Consider the following 19386-nt stretch of genomic DNA (forward strand, 5'->3'; position numbering starts at 1 on the left):
GAAATTTGTATGAAAATTAGTTTTCAGCTGCTCTAATACATCGTGAAAGTAAAATCTCGGTAGGATCGATAGTTTTTTAGTTTGAATTTTAGTGACTTCATGTGAAAACCAACAATTGGAAACAGCCAAAACATAAAACTAATCGACGAAAAACAGTAAACCGGTAATAAAAAGTGATGACAGAAGCAAACAAGAAATGCTCAGCTCCTTCAACCCTTACAAAAGGACTCTTACCCTTACTGTTAAAGGTAATGAAACCAAACATTCACGAGCCTACTTGCAAATAGGAACAAAATAAAAACAGCAAATTTTTGAGATTATCTTGCTAATCATTTGTAAAGGCCGGAGCCAATGGAGTCAGAAAATAAATGTAGTTTCACAGTAGCATGAGGAATAAATTTAGTGATGGTGCCTTCAGCGCAGGATGTTAAAAGAATTATTCAGTGATTATGTTCGATCCACAGAAAAGCCACAAAAAAAGGTTCGGTTGATGAACGTATTTCGCTTGTTGGTACAAGATCTTGTGCCTCAAGCAAGAAAATCATTCCTACAATAATGGTACGTGCGTCTTTGAAAATTTTATTCACTACGTTTATTAACTCATATACTACAGAGGGTTATGTCCTTTCGCCGGACAGAAAAACGCCTTCATCAAAGAAAACTATCTTACAAAGCCTTTCTACTTTTCAATCCGCAACATTAAACAAGAGGATAGCTGGCTTCCGTGGCAATTCCACATTGATTATCCTTGTTCCTCGACATCATGATGTAGCCTTTCATTCCCCACGTTGTGTTCCAGGAGTTCTTGACCAACCAATAGTCCTGGCCATGATATATACCGTACCCAACAACAAGAACACCATGGTCCAGTACAGTGCTGCTACATGTTCTGCAAGTAAATAAATAAAAAAGATGCATCATTTTTCACATTACCCATGATACATCTTGTTAACCTCCGCCTAGGGGGATGATTGCAGGCTAACACACTCCCCCCAAACGATTGCGTATAGCAATTATTTCCAATTTCTCTTGGCTATTACTAGCCTGTTCCAGTTGTTCAGATAATGGAAAGTGGCGCGAAATGAAGAGCGGAGGAAAAAAGAAGCGGAAGAGAGGAGGAAAGTGAAAAGGTGCCCTCGCCCTCGCCTCCCCTCGTTTTTTTAAAATTTGTTCCTCGGTCTGTTTTTCACCCACTCACAAGCGAAACTGAAGATAATGTCAATGCAATTCACTACTTTCACATAGACCATAATGCACCTTGTTTACCGCCCAGAATTTGGCATAACCATTGTTTCCAATTTCTCCAGGGTATTACAATCGTCCCAAGAGAAATCGAAAACAATGGTAACGCAAAGTGTTGGGGGGTAAACGAGGTGCATTATGGTCTATGCAAAAATGGTGAATTGTTTTTTCTTTCTTATGGGGGAGGAGTATTAAATGTGAAAATGGTGAATAATTCATTTCAGTTTGTTAACGAAGACAATGATGTGAACGTTAGATGGAAACGTGCTCTTTTAGTTTGAGATTGAAATTAGAAGAAGAGGATAAGAAGAAAGAATCCAAGCGTATTTCATTTGTCCTTCTTGCGCTTCAATATTTTGTCTCCTTCCCTCGCCTTTGTTTTCGTAGCGTAAAAATGTATATATTTGCCATAACCACCATAATTCTTCTTATAAGAGAGATAAGAGAGCTATTTTCTTACCATAACGAAGTATTTCGGAAAGTATTCGGAGAAGAACCATTGTAACAACCGTCGAGAAATATTCGGAAAATATCCAAAGAACCTCGAAAAGTTAGTGAAACAGAACTTCTCTAATTACTGCCCTTCAAATATTAAAGCATACAGGGATACTTGGATATATGAAATATCCTTCTGTTATTTATGAATTTGTTTTTTGTTCAACTATAAGAGACCGGAATAAGAGTGTTCAATAAACTTTAAGGCTGGCTTGTAGAAGACACTTACGGTTCGTCATAAACACCACTGTGGTAGAGCTGAAACGAGCCGTGGCTAGCATCAATTGCAACAGAGATTGGGCCTACTGTGGCAGTAGCAGTCTGAAGAGCTTCTTCGCTTCCATGCGGGGTAATGTCCATGTATCCTGTTAGAATACAGTAAGAAAACAGAAAAAAAAATTCTCAATTTTTTTGCGCAAATCCTACGGTATGAGGTACTGTCAAAGAGGTTTTACTTTCAATGATCAGATCCAAGAACTTCACCCACATGATACTCAGTTCTGTCAATTCTACCAAGTGAATCCACTAAGTTATTTCAGTTTTACACTGTGTAATCTTCTACTGACAAATCGAAAAGTTCTTCGGATAATCATTACCTTTTATAAAATAACTAAGATAGTACGTGCGCTCTGATAGGCCGAGAGGAGTGTTTGCATGAGAATATGTAAACATGGTTGTGGCGTCAAGATGTATTGGTTTTCGCGCGCAAATAACGCAAGAACGAATATGAAAAAGTTTTCGAGTTCAACACTCGACAAGTTTACTTTATTTACCCATTCCTTCGTCGGCTGAAACTTGGAAAATCGTTACAAAGAAGGTGTGTCAATTTTTTTTCGCGTAAGCTGACATTTGAGAGTGAAAAATCCGTATTTTGGAAATCATCTTTTTGCAAAACAAGAACATGCCCAAGACACTAGAGGCGTTGGGAGAATTCTTGACAGTTATGCAAAACCCTCGACTTCATCTCGGGTTTGCATAACTGTCTCAAATTCTCCCAAACCCTCTCGTGTTTATATCAGGCTATGCAAACACGGAAAACGTTTTCTATTGCTTAATTGTTTCAGCATTATCTGGCTTCCATCGAGGCGTGTGTGGCCGAGCGGTTAACACATCGAACTCTAGATCTGGAGGTCCGGGATTCAAGCCGCGCCTCGCCTGTCACGTTGTTTCCTTAGACAAGGAACTTTACTGCACTTTGTCTCTCTTCACCCAGGTGTATAAATGGGTACCGGGGACATACTGCTGGGGGATAACCCTGCGATGGACTTGCATCCCGTCCAGGGGGTCTAGCAATACTCCTAGGTATGCTTCATGCTAAAGAAACCGGGATAAGCTTCGGCCGTTTGGGCCTTTGGCTCTTGTGCGCCTTTACCTTTACCTGTCTGGCTTCCTCAATTACGAGCGTCTTACTGCTAGTTTTCACACAAGTACCCTCACGAGTGACAGTCATAACAGAAATTATAGGGGTTTGTATAGGGATTTTAGCTATCTTTATTTACGGCATAAAAATAGCAAGAAATATACATGATACTATCTTAGTTTTTCTCCTTGTTTTATCCACGCTGTGTTCTTAGCTTATATTTGGCTCCTAGGATTTGGCCCTTTCGGCGCGATTCCAGAGAGCTTTAGTCAGGGGCACTCTACGTCAATTTTCGGAAAATATCTGTTCGGAAGACGATTTGAGATCTACAATTTTCGGAACATTGTTATAAAATTTCTTGCTTGCCTGCCTCTCCTAGGATTTTCGAACATCTAACACCTGATATAATTGCCCTTTTTTGATAGATTTTTACCCTGAAAAGGTCACCCAGAATTTTCGATAGCCTTTTTTCGGGCTGAAATTTTCGAAAAGGTAAGTTTTGATTTCTATAAAAAAAGCCGGAATTTGAACTAGCTGGTATTTATTAAAGCCCTACCGGTGTCTGTAGCTCCCACGTAGGCCGGTCGAAATCGACATGGTCCGTCCCTAGCCTCATACGGATAGCTTTTCTCAGTATCAATGCCACCATTGGCTTTGATGTACTTGAAAGCATTATCCATGAATCCTCCTTCACAGCCGTAGTTGCCGTAACTTGTGGAGCAGTCAACAAGGTTCTGTTCGCTGAGTGAGACAAGGTTTCCAGTTTTCTTAAAGTGCTGTCCTTCCAGTGATCCTGTCGCACTGAAAGCCCAGCAAGAGCCGCACTGACCTAAAAATAGTTTCGGGTTCGTGATTAAATAGAGTGTAAAGCAACAACTTATTTATTAGCACTAAATACAAATAACAATTTCTACCTTAAAATTTCAAACTATGACAGCAAAATTTAAACTTGTACCTCTAGCAGTAGTTTTCGGCCGTGTGAAGATATAAATTTGCGCTGTGTAGTTTGGATCAATTCACTGGGAAACTGCCCACCTACCCCTCCCCTAAGCTAACATTTACACTAACTTCTCACTTAGGGTAAAATGATGGCTTAGGGGAGTCGGAAGTAGGCAGTTTCCCAAAAACCTAAATTGATCCACTCGGGATGTACGTGGGTGACTGACATGCGACCGCATTAGCAAACCAAATAAGAATGCTTCGGAATAGAAAGAAATAATAACAATGAAAAAACACTAAACGGCTCAGTAAACCTTTCTATGACGCAGAAATACCGTGATTTAATTTCGTAGAAGGCGTAATTACCAGTAAACACCGACCTCAAATAAAGACCGCACCCAATAAGAAAAAACACTCGGTACAACTTGGTAATCTACACCATCCTGACAATTGCGATTCCATATCAACAAAAAAGCGAGACATTCGACCTTAACACATCCTTCCGTTTTGCATAATAATTGCGAATGATTTATGGTATCTGTTTTCAATGTTATTTAAGACCTGTGATTTTAAAATAAATGCCGCCCTTGAAAAAACGTCGCGTCGGAAACAGGGCAGTATATACGGATTTAATAATACGTACCTTGATCCTTTACAGGAGTGACGTATCCCTTAGTTCTCCAGTCCACTGTAGTAGGTAGAGTGACCCCACTGGGAGGGAGGAAAGTTGAACCTTTTGTCCCATTAGAGAAATAAGAACGCAGTCCCAGGAAGAAATAGCGGTATTCATCCACTGTAAGATCACCAAACTGATTCATGGCCAAAGTGTATGAATGTCCTTCAGAATTGTGCTGTTGAACTTTCTTAAAATGATAAAGAGGAACAAAATTTTAGACCGGCTTTACGAGTATACTTTCAAAAAGTCCTTTTACTTTCTTTTCCTGGTTGGTTATGCAATTCAAGCGAAACAAGTCAACCTTGAGACTTCGGCGTCGCTCGCTCTGTCGCTGCGCAACCTCATCGAAGCTCCCTTTTTATCGCTCGCTGCGTTTTAGGAACTTACGAAAGGTCAACTTGTAGCAAGTCTATGCTTTAAGTTGTAGTTACTCAGGGACGTAAGTGATAAACGGCCTTTTTCTATAAATGCAGAATTATATCAAGAAGACTATTATTCTCTTTCACTCCCAACCCCCCAGTAGAGATCTTTCTCTTGGGATGTCATCCACAACATAGACGAAGAAGATACGAAAAGAATTGAGGACGCTTTTCACCCTTCTTTTGCGCCCCACTCCCCCCCAAATCTCTCGTCCTGTAAAGAAAACTGGCGAAAACTACATTTTTGAAAGGGTTCATTGTCTTTGACACTTGTCAGTCAAAATTTGAATTAAGAACCAGGTGACCTTAGATACGCTCTAGTTTCTTTCTTCCTTTCTCTTCTCCCCCTCCCCCCTCCCCCACCTATAATCTCCTCTCCCCTAGCCCCTTAGGAAGGCCTGATACTCAGGCTAGGTATCTCCTGGTAGGAGTTCCGGTTCGTTTGTATCGGAGTAAAATTCCAATCAAGCATCCTCTTTCCTTCACATAACGAAGAAAAACGAAAGCAGGTGATGGTATCTAGCCCACATCCATCCATAACGTGTTAAACTATTCAGTGTGGCGATGTTTTGAATCCCAAAGAGGGTATTTCGCATAGGCCTACACAGATAATCGACTTTAGTGTGGGTTTATTTACAAAATTGTCACGCTGTACCATTATTTACCCCGCTTGTTCCGCACACTTGAAAGTCAGTCTTCCCTCAAACGAAAGGGCAAGTTTCAGTGGAGTCAGTTTAAGCATTACTATTAAGAGGAATACAGAATTTTTACAAGAGATTTGTGGTATAAAAAAGCAGCGGCTATGAAGTTTTATAATTTAGTACGTGCCTGTCCAAGTCCTGGGATATCTGTCATCTGTAGATGACCTGATAGAAACGTATTGTTTCCGTTGTCAGTCTGTTGCCATGTGGAAAGAAGCATCTTCTCTAAGCGATATGAGGCGTGGAAGAGTAATTTGTTCCTGGATTTAAATCTTATAATCCTGGGGAAAAAGTATGTTTAACGTACCCTCAGATTGTCTCTCCAAATCGCATAGCGGGCTTCTTCCTCAGTGTCTGTGCTGTATTTTTTCTCGTAAAAAGTTTTCCAAGCTTGCCACTGCTGCTCATACTCAGTATGTAGAATATGGCCATTTGCAAAAGCTAGGCACAGCACAAAAGCGATAAAACCTTTCATTTGTGACGCCGTACAATGTTGGCCGCGCAAGTCGCAGGGGCACCCAACGAAGGTTTCCCCCTAATTACTTTGAAAACACTTTTTAGGCTATCCAGAGTGCTTTCAGATCTCTAGAAATGTATTCTAAGCGGCGCTAAGAAATTTATATCTGTTCGGTCATCCTAGGGTAACTTAAGTCTTTTCGAAATTACGAGGGCTTCAGTATTATTTTCCCGAAAATTTTAGCAGCAATTTAAAGTTTTCCGAAAGTGATAGTTTTTCTGATTCCTTTCTGCACTGCATTTTCGATTCCGAAAATTTTAGGTTTCCTTTCTCTACTGAAAAATAACCTAACCTTGGGAGTGAAATGGGAAAAATGAACCTTCAGAAAATCGTAGGGAATTAACTAGAAAAGCTTCGAAAATTGTGTACATGAATGGAACGGTCATCTAGAAATTTTTAGCCTTCCTCAAGCTATAGAAAATTCTAGGCAATTTTTACTTCTCCGAACAGATATTTCACAGAAAACAGTCGTTGGGTGCCCCTGAAGTCGGTGACTGTCTCAAAATTTGGAATGCTGGCAGTGTAATGTGTCAACAAAGGATTAGAGTCACGAGATGAGTGCGTGATTGTAAAATTTAGTGTTGTACAAGGAAGTCTTGTCAGTCAAAATTTGAATTAAGAAACAGGTGACCTTAGATACGCTCTATTTCTGTATCGAATTCCAGGTCCTACAAATGCAAATTCAAAAGCTCTGTCACAAACCACCAGTTAATATAATTATTAAGCTCGTTATTGCATTGAAAATTGGAAAAGGCAGCTGTTTAAACATAATAGGCTTTTTACAATCTTTATAAACTTTTTTCCTAAAAGAAATAGGCTCCATTTTAACAGTGTTGTCCGTTGTACTGGAGTTTGCAATTTCTTCTCATTAAAATGCAAACCGAAACGTCTTGAACTATTAGAACAAAAGGAACGGCTGCCCTAATGCGGACCTTCTACATTCTCTCGAAGTACTTCACCCAGGGCAGCCAGAATAATTTACAACTTCCCTAGTGCAAGGAAGTATACCGACATTCGAATTGGAATACATGTACTTTAACCTTCTATCATAAACTTCGATTAATTAAACTACTCCATATAGCGCGTTTTTAGGTGAAGCACCTGCGGCTCTTTCATACTCGACGAATAAACCTTGTACTGCGTGCAACTTCAGAAGGAGCAATAACATATTAATCGTCCCTCGTTTTAACCCGCAGTTTCTTAAAACCTCTAGAGGCGCTATTCTTTGGAACCCTGTCTCGACTCATTTTACAGACCAGTTTACTGTTTTTTTTTTTCCGCAAAGTGAAGAAGGCCTCTTATTTTAAGGAACTAGAACCTTAATGTATCAGTTTTTTAGTGTTTTTATGTAGTTGTATTTTGTAAGTAATGTTATCCCTATTTTTAACATAGTTCTCATTCATTTGTAATTATTTTTACACGACTCCACAAACTTTGAGCTTTAAATCCTATCGTGTTTAAATAAAGGATATGTATGTATGTACTGCAGACACTGCATGACTTCAGAACCATTTTACAATTTCGCTCTCAAAGTGAATGATGGAGTCTGGGAAGGTTGTTCTAACTGTTGAGTCCGCAGACAAAATCTTTTATGGTGTGACCATTCACATGAAACCTCAAACTGAAAATAAGAGATTTTCGAGGATTTTCGACAGTGCTACTTTTGCGGTTTGCCAATATAGAGCTGTGCATGAAGACAGATAAATACTGGAAAAAAAGAAAAAGAAAAAAAAAGAGTCTAAAAAAAAGAAAGAGAAAAAAAAAAGGAAAGAAAAGAACATGAAGAAAGAGTTTAACGTACGTCTTATTTGTTTGTCTATTTTAGAATTACGGTATCTCCTCGTAGGAGTTCCGGTTCTTTTGTTTCGGGGTAAAATTCCAGTCAAGCATCCGCTTTCCTTCACATAACGAAGAAAAACGAAAGCAGGTGATGGTATCTAGCCCACATCCATCCATAACGTGTTAAACTATTCAGTGTGGAGATGTTTTGAAGCCCACAGAGGATATTTCGCATAGGTCTATACAGATTATCGACTCTAGTGTGGGTTTATTTACAAAATTGTCACGCTGTACCATTATTTACCCGGCTTTGTTCTGCACACTTGAAAGGCAGTCTTATTTCAAACGAAGGGGCAAGTTTCAAAGGAGTCATTTTAAGCATTACTGTTAAGAGGAAAACAGAATTTTCACAAGAGATTTGTGGTATAAATAAAGTTGATTTTAGTGCCCCAGCGTTCATAAAGTTTTGTAATTTAGTACGTGCCCGTCCAAGTCTCGGGATATGTCAGGGGCGGATCTAGGATAAATTTTGACCGATTTCCTAACGAAACGTAACGCCGAGGGCGCAAGCTTCTGGGGGATCAGGGAGCATGGGCTGTCACAGGAAATTTTTTGGATTTTCACTACCTAAAGGCCCCTTTCCTGGGTTTCTGAGTCATTCAGACGGGATGTTGGCCAGTTCCATTCTCTTCTAATGAAGCCTTACAAATCGGAGGATTTTATCATGGTCAATTTCCATGTTGTAGTTATGGAACAAGATTTCTAGTTGCATAGCTTTTTTTTAACTAAAAATATATCTCGTGAAAAAATCTGACCGATTTCTGTAAAACCGTGGAAACCGGTGTGGATCCGCGCCTGTATGTACTGTCATCTGTAGATGACCTGATAGAAACGTATTGTTGCTGTTGTCAGTCTCTTTCCATGTGGAAAGAAGCATCGTCTTTATTTAATATGAGGCGTGAAAGAGTAATTTGTTCCTGGATTTTAATTTTATAATTCTGGGAGAAAAAGTATGTTTAACTTACCCTCAGATTGTCTCTCCAAATCGCATAGCGCGCTTCTTCCTCAGTGTCTGTGTTGTATTTCTTCTCGTAAAAAGTTTTCCAAGCTTGCCACTGCTGCTCATACTCAGTTTGTAGAATATGGCCATTTGCAAAAGCTAGGCACAGCACAAAAGCGATAAAACCTTTCATTTGTGACGCCGTACAATGTTTGATCTTCCTCAAGGCCGCGCAAGTCGGTGACTGTCTCAAGTTGGAATGCTTGCAGTGTAATGTATCAACAAAGGATTAGAGTCACGAGATGAGTGCGTGATTGTACAAGGAAGTGTTTTGTTCAGGCGACAAGCGCCATTATAATATAATGGGACAATATGGCTCTTGGTTTCGACGGGAGCTTTTTCACTGGAGGGTTTTAAACCCCGCGATCCCGTCCCTCGGGAGCCTGCGTAGCTGGCGGTTTGTTTCAGTAGGCGAGAGCGGGAAAAAAAGCTGAGAAAACGCGCTCGAACGACCGGCAAACAGCTACGAAAGCTGCATATCCGGGGGTTAATGTGGCCACCGGGCCGGGTTTTTTTTTTAGTTGCAACATGCAATCACCGAAAGTGGAAAAGGACCTGAAGCGAGGCTGCATCATGTCAAGAGATCTAAATTGGACAATTATGATCTTGCTCTTGTTCAGTTTATTCCTGCAGACTAGAAGAGGTGTTACTCTGGCAAGCGCAAAGCGAGTGAGGGGCGCGAGACACACGCGACGGGGAAGGCGCCTTTACCAGTCGAGAGTGTCCACCGCCACCTCGTGCTTCGTTCGCCAGATGAATGGGAAAAAATAGCAGCTGTTCTAGTCTGCGTAGTAGGCGAGTGCTGTAGTTTTGTGGCTTGAAGATTGCGAGCGTTCTTAGGGCTATGTTCAATGTCGTGCGAAGTGACACATTATCAGACTACGTTGTCAACTGCATCTGATACTGAGTAGTGTTTTTTTCTGAAGCACTGATGCTCTATTTTGAATGGCGTGACACTGGTAGGGGCTACAATACCGCGTTTAGCATACAATTTTAATCCGAGGAGGGGAAATTGGTATTGGTATAAGGTATTGTTAAGAGAACAGTCCAGATGTAGTAGATGTACAGAGAATACTGCAGAGACAGATGTAATATTGCAAGTTTTTGGTTGCCTTCATATTTGCATAACTGAAAGTATAAGCATGTGTTAAATTTGAAACGATTATGGACAGGATGTTAAGGTTAGGGAGTTTCAGCAGCGCTATTTTTGAGCCACGCAGGTCAACCGGAAGTTGACTTTTTGCACTCTTGAGCCGTGATTTTGAACAATTTTTTGGGCAGATTGTCTCTATAAGAATTAAGGCACTTGGCAATACAGAGAAAAAGGCTCACTTCCGGTTGATGTGCGTTGCTCAAAAACGTGGCCGCTTAAACTCACTATCTTTTTGTCCGGCGGGAAAATAGGGTCTTTCGCCTTTTCTTCGTTGTTGTTTTCTTAATTGTCCAAACATTACTGAATAGCTACTGAATGAGCAATAAATGGGAATACTTTTAATCAACAACAACTGAAGACTTTGAACAACTCGAGTGTAAATGTTGTCCCGAACGAAGTAAGGATGGAAGGACGTGAGCAAGAAAGTTATTTCAAGTTTCATTTCACAGAGGTTTTTTTTATTCAATATATGTCCATGTTCGCATTTTTACGCAAAAAAATAATATTTATACTACTTCAACAATAATAACTTGTAAGCTCTTTGTCAGAACAAAGCTGAAGCTTAATGGATAACACTTTTAAAGATAACGTAATGTTTCAGTTCTTTTAGGATTAGACAAGAGGATAGCTGGCTTCCGTGGCAATTCCACATTGATTATTCTTGTTCCTCGACATCATGATGTAGCCTTCCATTCCCCAGCTTGTTCCCCAGGAATTTTTGACCAGCCAGTAGTCCTGGCCATTATAGGTTCCGTATCCAACGACAAGAACGCCATGATCGAGCTGAGAGCTGCTGCAGGATCTGTAACGAGAACAAAGATAATTAATGTCGTAAGTCTTGTAACGCAAAACTTGTACCCGCCTGTCAAATGAAACTACCTTTTCGGCAGTCGCTTTGTGATAGCCCCGAAATTTATATGAACTGAGGCGTGGTTCAAGAGCTCTTATACGTCCCGCTTTCTCTCGAGGTAATCGCTGACTATCAAGAAGAAAGATATTCCTGGACGTAATCTAAGTCACGTTTTCGATCGATCCAAACAATCTTCGGACATGCAGAGCAGAAAAAATACGTAAAATCTAACGGATGAACTCAGTTCCCAAACAACCTTTAACAGTTTCCGGAAATCGCCGGCAAAACATCGAGAAAATTGGGCTACTGGCCGTGAATACGATGAGACTGATATAAAATTTATCTTATTTTACTCTGAGAGAACTGAAACCATATCTTATCAGCTGTTTATAAAAGACACTTACGGTTCGTTGTAAACTCCACTGTGATAGAACTGGAATGACATGTGACCGGCATCAATTGCAACTGAGATTGGGCCTACTGTGGCACTGGCTGACTGAAGAGCTGCTTCGCTTCCATGCGGGGTAATGTCCATGTATCCTGTAAAGATGCAAGCGTATCAAGGTTACGTGGTTGTTATCTATTTCCTTTTGTCTTGCAACTTGTTTTTTAACCGCAGAATTTTAGGAGACGAAAATAATTGTGCTCGGTTTTTGGAACACACCTGAAAACACCAGGGACTTAAATAATGGTTCCGCCAGAAACGTTTCTCCATTGAAACACTGAACTTATCAAGAGCGAAATTGAAAAACTCAGTGCTTCCCCTTTCTCGTATAAAGGAGGGACTCTGGTTAAAAGCTTTGTTTTCCTTTTATTTCTGGCCTTTTCCTTCCAAATCCACCCAAGATTGCTTTCAATAAAAAAATGGCTCAGTACTATCAGAGTCATTGGTGCCGCCTTAAATACTTTAAAACACTTCAAGGTTGTAACCCCTGACTAAAAATGACCACTAGTCAGCTTTTGCTGATGTCAATGCCACCGGACATAACATTAAGTAGGATCATTTTGAAATTCTAGCGTTTGGCAAATCGGATTACCATTACAGGATAAAAGAAACATTAAGCCAGCTTTTAATGTCAACATTAGCAGTGAAAAGCTGATGCTTAATCTCATTTCCAGATCCCTTGTAGATTTTTTAAAAAAAGTCTCGTCTTGATCATAATCTGTAACGGTTACTTTAGATCACTTTTGAAAATATATGCTGACTAGCATACGAGAGGTCAAGTTTATATGAAGATGAGATGCGAAAGTTCACTTGTAATGTTTATCACGGCTGTTTGTGTTTTATTTTTGATTAAAATATTTTAGAGGTTTGGGATGATTTTTCGAAAAATTGTGGAGGGGGGATGTCAGAAGGTCAAAACAATCAAAATATAAAAAGGAACAATAAGCAGACAATTGTTAGATAGTCCCCTTCTATACACGAGGTGTCTCTGAGCTAATTAGCGCGCCTTTTTCTACCGGCTCGACTTAAATATTCACATATATATTTCATTTAGCTTTCTCATCATATCTTACCAGTGTCTGTGGCTCCCACGTCGCTGGCTTTAAATCGGCACGGTTCGTTCTCAGCTTGATACGGGTAACTTGCCTCAGTATCGATTCCTCCGTTTGCTTTGATGTACCTGAACGCATTATCCATAAGCCCTCCTTGGCAGCCATCGTTGCCATAGCTTCCAGAGCAGTCAACGAGATTCTGTTCGCTGAGCGAGACGAGTTTTCCAGTTTTCTTGAAATGTTGTCCCTCCAATGATCCTGTTGCACTGAACGCCCAGCATGAGCCACACTGACCTGTAAGATAGAAAATAAGCGTTTGAAACGATTACTTAACTCTTTTGCTGACAACCATCACTCGGTGTCCTACATCCAAACCAATCTGCAGAAGTTGAGAAAATGTGACAAAGTTTTCTCTCAATTATCACTACTTGTACAGACTATGAGTACTCCCTCATTTGACACAGAGATAGAAACGGATAGCAGAGCCAGCGAAAATCGCCAACCATGATTTCCCGAGGATGCAAAACACCCTGCACTGCGCGTGGATGTGTAGCCTGTTCTAGGCGTACAAAGTGGGAAGTGACGCAAAATGGCGAGTGTGCTCGCTTTTTTTTATTCCTGGATTAGGCCAAGGGTACAGGATCAGTGAAATCGTTTTCTGCATGCAATGGCTTAGCGGTTAAGGAATGTTTTTAGATAGTCTATTCAATATTTAAACTTATTTAAGAACTTTGAATTTTAGTGGTTCACTTAACAAAGATGACCACACCTTGATTTTTAACGCCTGTGACGTAGCCCTCTTTCCTCCAATCAACTTCAGAAGGAAGTGTCACGTGACTAGGTTCCAAGTAGGTGGAGCCACCATTTTTCTTGGTGTCACTGGGGATGCGACCGCGCAAACCAAGGTAAAAGAAGCGGAATTCATCAAGAGTCAGATCTCCAAACTGATTCATGGCCAAGCGGAATGAGTGTCCTTCAGCGTTGTGCTCGGCGATTTTCTGAGAGCCAAAAAGGATTTTAAATCTCAGTAAGAGAAACTAAAGACTTTAACCACCTTCTACCCCCTAAGCCCTCAAGCTGTCACGCACTTTTGTCATGCGGTTTATTCCCTACACGAGCTAAGCAAAACTTTAAATGCTGTTCGCATTTAGAAGCGAGGTGAATTTCAAGTAACCTTCATCAATGGGAGCATTTGGAAGATTAACTAAAAAAAAGTATTTTTTAATGCTATAAAAATCTCTAAAGCAGATCTTTTGTTTCAAGCCGACTGCTGTGACCCCAATTTTTCTGCTTAAGGGATCTCCGAGCCAAAGATTTATTCAGTTACTATGTATTACCGCAAATAGAAAAATGGTAATTTCTACATATCTTAACTAATCGCCTTACCCTGAGGTTGTCTTTCCAGATCGCTTTTCTTGAGGCTTCCTCGCTCTCGGTGGTGTACGTTTTACCGTGATAAGACTTCCAGGCTTTCCACTGCGCATCTTCGTTCAGGTTGAGAACGAAAGGACTAGCTACTGCTAAGCAGCACAAGAAGGCTAAACATATCTTCATTTTGCGGCTTCGACTTAGTGCTGTGCGCTTACTTCAGATAAGCTCTCTTCTGCAAGACCCTGGAATGTAATTAGGCTTTCCACGGGGCAGGTATAAATACCGTTTGTAACAAGGTCACAAGACTTTGTTGTGATGCCAGCAGTCACGAGTCTTAAGAGGATAGTGGCGTGTTTTTAAAATACTCGTGATTGTGCATCATCATGACTCAACAATAGCAACAATAACAACAATCACACAAACAGGCAATATACTGCACTTTATGCGGAATAGCAAGCAAAAATTCTACCAAAATTGGACAGAATAGGTAGAACATTTAAGCCCTCTCTCCCCCCCAAATCAATGATGGGAATGTGGCCCGGGTGTGGCCCGTTTAGAAGCCTTGATTTCTTTTGGGGGGCGGGGGGGGGGGGGGGAAGGCAGGATTGGGGATTGCTGTTCCATTTTATTCTGTCCAAGATTGTAGCCCCTACGAGGTAAACAGCGAGATGGAGAGTTATTTGCTTTATTCCCGGGGGAGGGGGTACTCCCTTATATAAAGGTGTGTGCCACCCCATCGGGTAGGATTTTTGCGCCGTTTTGGTCTGAAAACGGGTACAGACTTTGCCTATTTTTTTTTAGGGAACTACGGGAGTGTGTGAACGTATTTATCGTTTTAATTCTGATAAGAAAGAGAAATATGCGAATTCGAAATGGATTTGAAGAATTGTTTTGTTTGCGCTCTTATGTAAGTAATGATAACATAATTTCTGCCTAAAGACCAGGTCTGAAAACGGGTATGCATTTTAGAGGTCTGAACTGAAAACGGGTGCGGAAAATTACATTTTTTGGTCTGAAACAGGGCCAGGATTTGAAGGAACGGGCGGCACACTCCCACCAAGAATTCCCAGGGGTACCCCCCGGCAGTGCCCCGGGGTTTTAGTCATCTTTAGAAAATACCGTAAATAAAAAGGGACGTCTCACCCATTAAAAGGGAGGGTATGATCCGACGCAGAGGTTTTGTCACGCAAATCTCCTCAGGAGATAGCACTCCTCAATCCCTACCTTCATTTTCAACCCGCTATGAGGAACCAGCAATGTTTCAAAGCGCACCAAAGCTGATTTCACAATGCAAAATAATAGGATTCTACGCCCGGGGGGGGGGAGTACTTTAGGAATTTCTGGGTGGGGATGTGACGCTGGGACCCTGGAACCCTTAACCTATACCAGAGCTAGTTCAGCTGAATTTTGCTACCCCATACTAGAGTTAACTCCCCAAAATCCCCCTATCCTAGAGTAGCTGTCTCCCTAGTCTAGATAAAATCTTCAACCAACTGATCAGTTTCCTGAAAAATGATACCCTATTCTAGACCCAAATGCTCTGATTTATATACCCTATCCTAGAGTAAACTGCTTGAAAACTATACCCCTCACAGCGGCACATACCTATATAGCCCATATATGGCAGTACCCCCCCGGGATTCTATGAGAGCCAAGTCACATGGGCGGTCTACATTTGCAATAACAATAATATTTTCATAAATGTCCACTTCCATGATTTTAATGTAAAAAATTACTTTAATAATTCTGTGCAAAACAAAACAAATGAGCGTCAGAAAGTAGTGTCTCCTGTCTTTAACAGGGTAGCGAAATGAGCAATTTTTGTCGCGCTGGGTCGGGTTTGAAGGACTCGGCGGCACAGCTCTATCCAGAGTTACTTTGAGCGCCCCCCGGGTCAGCTCCTTGTCCCTACTCACTTTCTGTCAACCCTGTTCTTTAGAGTTTTGGCCTCACTGCACTATTGTACCTGTTCAACCTTAAAGAGACCCTGAGAAAAGCGCTACCTCTTTTGTTGAAGTGGGGAGGGGTGGGGACTTACATGCTCGACGATGCACGGTTGGTAAGGACATAAAGCATTATGCCTCGTCTCTCTAAAAGCCTATATCACGAGGATTTTAGGGATCAATTTTGTGCTATATTTCATCAGAGACCCTAAGCACAACTATTCGTTTGTAATTTTTGCTGGAATAGAATGGTGTGCCGCCCGGTTCTTCAAATCCTGACCGAGATTTCAGACCAAAAAATGTAATTTTCCACACCCGTTGTCAGACCAGACCTCTGAAATCCATACCCGTTTTCAGACCTGGCCTTTAGGCAGAAATTATGTTATCATTACTCCAGGAGCCGATTAATCGGCTCCTGTTACTTAGATTAGAGCGCAAACAAAACAATAAGTGAAATCCAATTTCTCTTTCTTTCTCAGCTCATTTGGAATTGAAAAGATAGGTACATTCATACACTCCGTAGTTCCCTGAAAACCATTCCCGATTCCAGACCAAAATGGTCAGTGTATACCCATTGTCCGACCAAAACGGCGCAAAAACCCTACTCGATTGGGGGGGGGGGGGGGGGGAGGTGGGCACATACCTCTATGGCTTATATAAAGGAGTACTCCCCGGGACAAAATTTTGGAATTCAATTTTAAAGAAGCGTTGTATCTTTTTAATAAGATAGCAAATGGCGTGACATATATATCTCCTTTATTAATCAGAACCCACATTTGAGCAGCAAAATCGAGGAGCTTTTGTATTGAAAGAAGATTTGCTCTGACGAATCGAAGGGCAAGCGTCTGGAAACTTTGGCTTCAAATCTCCTCACGATTCCCTATTGTTTTTATCGATGACTCAGCTCAAAGCATACTCTGGTTAATCTATTGGCACTTGAAAAAAAGCTTTGTAATGCCGGGTGTGTGTTGGGTCTGGACTTGCCGCGTCGCGACTGTATTGCAGGTTCTTTCGCTCGTAACTAACTGAAGCCCAAACACTTTAATTAATAGCCCAAATAGAAACCTTGAATTCCGCAGAGCTGATCGTACTACATGAAAATTAACTTTGCAAGACATCAACAGGACACAGAAAGAAGCCAAAACAGGGCGGGGTTGTAACCGTTTTGGCTTCTTTCTGTGTCGTGTTGATGTTTTGCAAAGTTAATTTTCACACAGTACGATCAGCTTTGTGGCAGATCAGAAATCAATGTCGGTCTACTTTGTATATTTTTGCTGATCCGGTCTTCCCTAGCTCCTACGTTCTGCGGCAATTATTCGTTTGCGGTCATTTGCAGCTGGTGTCAGTTTAAAAAGAAGCCCCCGAGGTGGAGTGGGTTCAAATCAATTTGCCTCTCGTGGACTCCGAAATTGGGGTTTAGAAATTTTGCAGTGACTCTGAGCTTGGGAAAAAGAGTGGTGCGGACTTTATAATGGGTTTGAAACTAAAGCGTAATAAGTAAATCTAGGGTTCTCATTTTCATGACCTTTATGTCAAACTTTTAACTAACTGAATCAAATACATGTAAAAACACAAACTAAGTGTAAACCCGGGGGTGTAAATAATCCGAACTCACACACCAAAGGTCCACAAATTCCTGGGTTATCACCAAAACGGTGAATTGTAATAATAGGAATTGAATCACAACCGGAAGACTTCGTAATCTTCCCTAGTTCGGTTTGGAGATCCAGACAAAACAACTTAATTTAGTCATAATGTTCTTTAATAATACACTCAGTATATTACATATCAACAAAGTTGATGGACGTATTTGTCTCGGTGTATTTAGAGAATTTAGCCCCGTGTCTTCACTATCCGTGAAATTGTAAATGATAGATATTCAGATTCTCGTAAAATACTCCACTGAGCAGCGTTAGTTTTAAACAAGAGGATAGCTGGCGTCTGTGGCAATTCCACATTGATTATTCTTGTTCCTCGACATCATGATGTAGCCTTCCATTCCCCACTGGGTCCCCCAGGAATTTTTGACCAGCCAGTAATCCTTCCCTTCATAGGTTCCATATCCAACGACAAGAACACCATGGTCAAGTCTAGTGCTGCTGCAGGTCCTGAAAGTAGATGAAAGATAAAATGAGATAATTCACTTGGAAAGTGAAATTATTTGCTCGAGTATACACAGTAGAACCAGTATACAATATAGAGAGCAATTGTTATAGCGAAAGAAGTTTGCCAGTCCCGTGGCCCTTCGTTATATCAAGGTTCCACTGTACTACGATTTTAAAACAAACGAGCGCATAGCACATATAGCGTGCGAGTGTTCTTTCTCCTTGCTCGTATCGCTCTGTGTTTTCGCTTCTTATGAAATGACGTACACTTTGCACGTGTCATGTGAATTTCTAGAACCTGCGCCTTAAAATGTCCTCGTCAATGTGGTGAGTTCTAAGGGCTTTTCCGTATTTAGGTTACCAGTTGAAAGCGGAGTGAATTTACTAGGAGTGAAGTCGAGTACGCCCGAGAAGGCGTACAAGAATGGATTCGTGGCTTTTTGGGGGTTGGGGTGAGTGTAGATTAGTAATATCCTTTTGGGCAACATCACTTTATAGACAGAAAGACTAGGGGCGGAAAAAAAAACACGACGACTCCAGTTACCGCTGGTTTCATCCTTGAATAAAGAAGGTGTTTAACAATGTAGAACATACAAGCAAATCACAGCAAAAACAAAACATACAACTTTTAACTATTAAAATCTGCTACTTACGGGTTATTGTAGACTCCTCTGTGATAGAACTGAAATGATAAGTGACCAGCGTCTATGGCGACGGAGATTGGGCCTACTGTGGCACTAGCGGACTGAAGAGCTGTTTCGTTTCCCTGGGGAATGTCTACGTACCCTGAGGGATTCAACGAAAACAACCATTGTTTAAAATTTTATCACTGCTTTTCTTGTGAGTTGCTTTACCACTAGTACTTATTCTTTAAAATTTTACTTAAGGAATTTGCACTTCGTTTCAGTTGAAATCGCTTCTTAAACTTGCTTTTAGCCTGCAAAGTGAGTGTTTCTGATCGACGGCGGAGGGGACAAGAGAAAACCTTGTCTTCCCTCCCCCTCCCTCCCTCCCTCTTTTTTGCTAAACTTCCAACTTTCTAGGCAACCCCGCGTGAAAAGTTTTGCTACGCAGGCTAACTTCTCTTACGAATTAATCCCCTTCCCAGATCGTAGAGGCAAGAAAGTTATTTTTTGTTACAATCATGTTCAAAACAATGTCAAAACTAACGTGTTTGTCTACAAAAAAAAAAAAACAAACAACCTTGCGCTAAAGAATCACTTACCAGTGTCTGTAGCTCCAATGTCGCTATCTTTATATCGGCACGGTTCGTTCTTAC

The 19386-nt window shown here is 40.9% G+C and overlaps 2 protein-coding genes across 2 annotated transcripts in view; both read right to left on the bottom strand.

Annotated features, from left to right (window-relative positions):
- Window positions 1-558: 558 nt before the first annotated feature.
- Window positions 559-14319, bottom strand: LOC140925526 (uncharacterized). The gene is made up of 10 exons (XM_073375468.1): window positions 14075-14319; window positions 13458-13686; window positions 12710-12982; window positions 11596-11731; window positions 10957-11143; window positions 9154-9390; window positions 4680-4899; window positions 3654-3926; window positions 1967-2102; window positions 559-889 (listed from the first exon to the last, which is right to left on the bottom strand). Exons 1-10 carry the CDS (start codon window positions 14240-14242, stop codon window positions 700-702), a joined length of 2049 nt encoding a protein of 682 aa, XP_073231569.1. The 5' UTR covers window positions 14243-14319; the 3' UTR covers window positions 559-699.
- Window positions 14320-17742: 3423 nt separating this feature from the next.
- Window positions 17743-19386, bottom strand: part of LOC140927544 (procathepsin L-like) — a 4203-nt gene continuing 2559 nt past the window's right edge. The window contains exons 3-5 of the mRNA XM_073377211.1: window positions 19333-19386; window positions 18761-18893; window positions 17743-18110 (exon numbers count right to left, since the gene is read on the bottom strand). The exon at window positions 19333-19386 is cut by the window's right edge and continues 219 nt beyond it. Of these exons, the coding sequence (XP_073233312.1) occupies window positions 17921-18110; window positions 18761-18893; window positions 19333-19386 (377 nt within the window). The 3' untranslated portion in view covers window positions 17743-17920. The remainder of the gene's footprint in view (window positions 18111-18760; window positions 18894-19332) is intronic.

The sequence above is a fragment of the Porites lutea genome, chromosome 2 (assembly GCF_958299795.1).
Source record: "Porites lutea chromosome 2, jaPorLute2.1, whole genome shotgun sequence".
Lineage (NCBI taxonomy): Eukaryota > Metazoa > Cnidaria > Anthozoa > Scleractinia > Poritidae > Porites > Porites lutea.

Excerpts from the sequence above, each read along its gene's own strand:
- LOC140925526 (XM_073375468.1), bottom strand. The coding sequence starts at position 14,242 with ATGAAGATATGTTTAGCCTTCTTGTGCTGCTTAGCAGTAGCTAGTCCT. Across the intron at positions 12,983-13,457 it reads CACAGGCGTTAAAAATCAAG|GTCAGTGTGGCTCATGCTGG; the intron begins GTGTGGTCATCT and ends TCTATCTTACAG. Across the intron at positions 2,103-3,653 it reads CGTGGGAGCTACAGACACCG|GATACATGGACATTACCCCG; the intron begins GTAGGGCTTTAA and ends GTATTCTAACAG.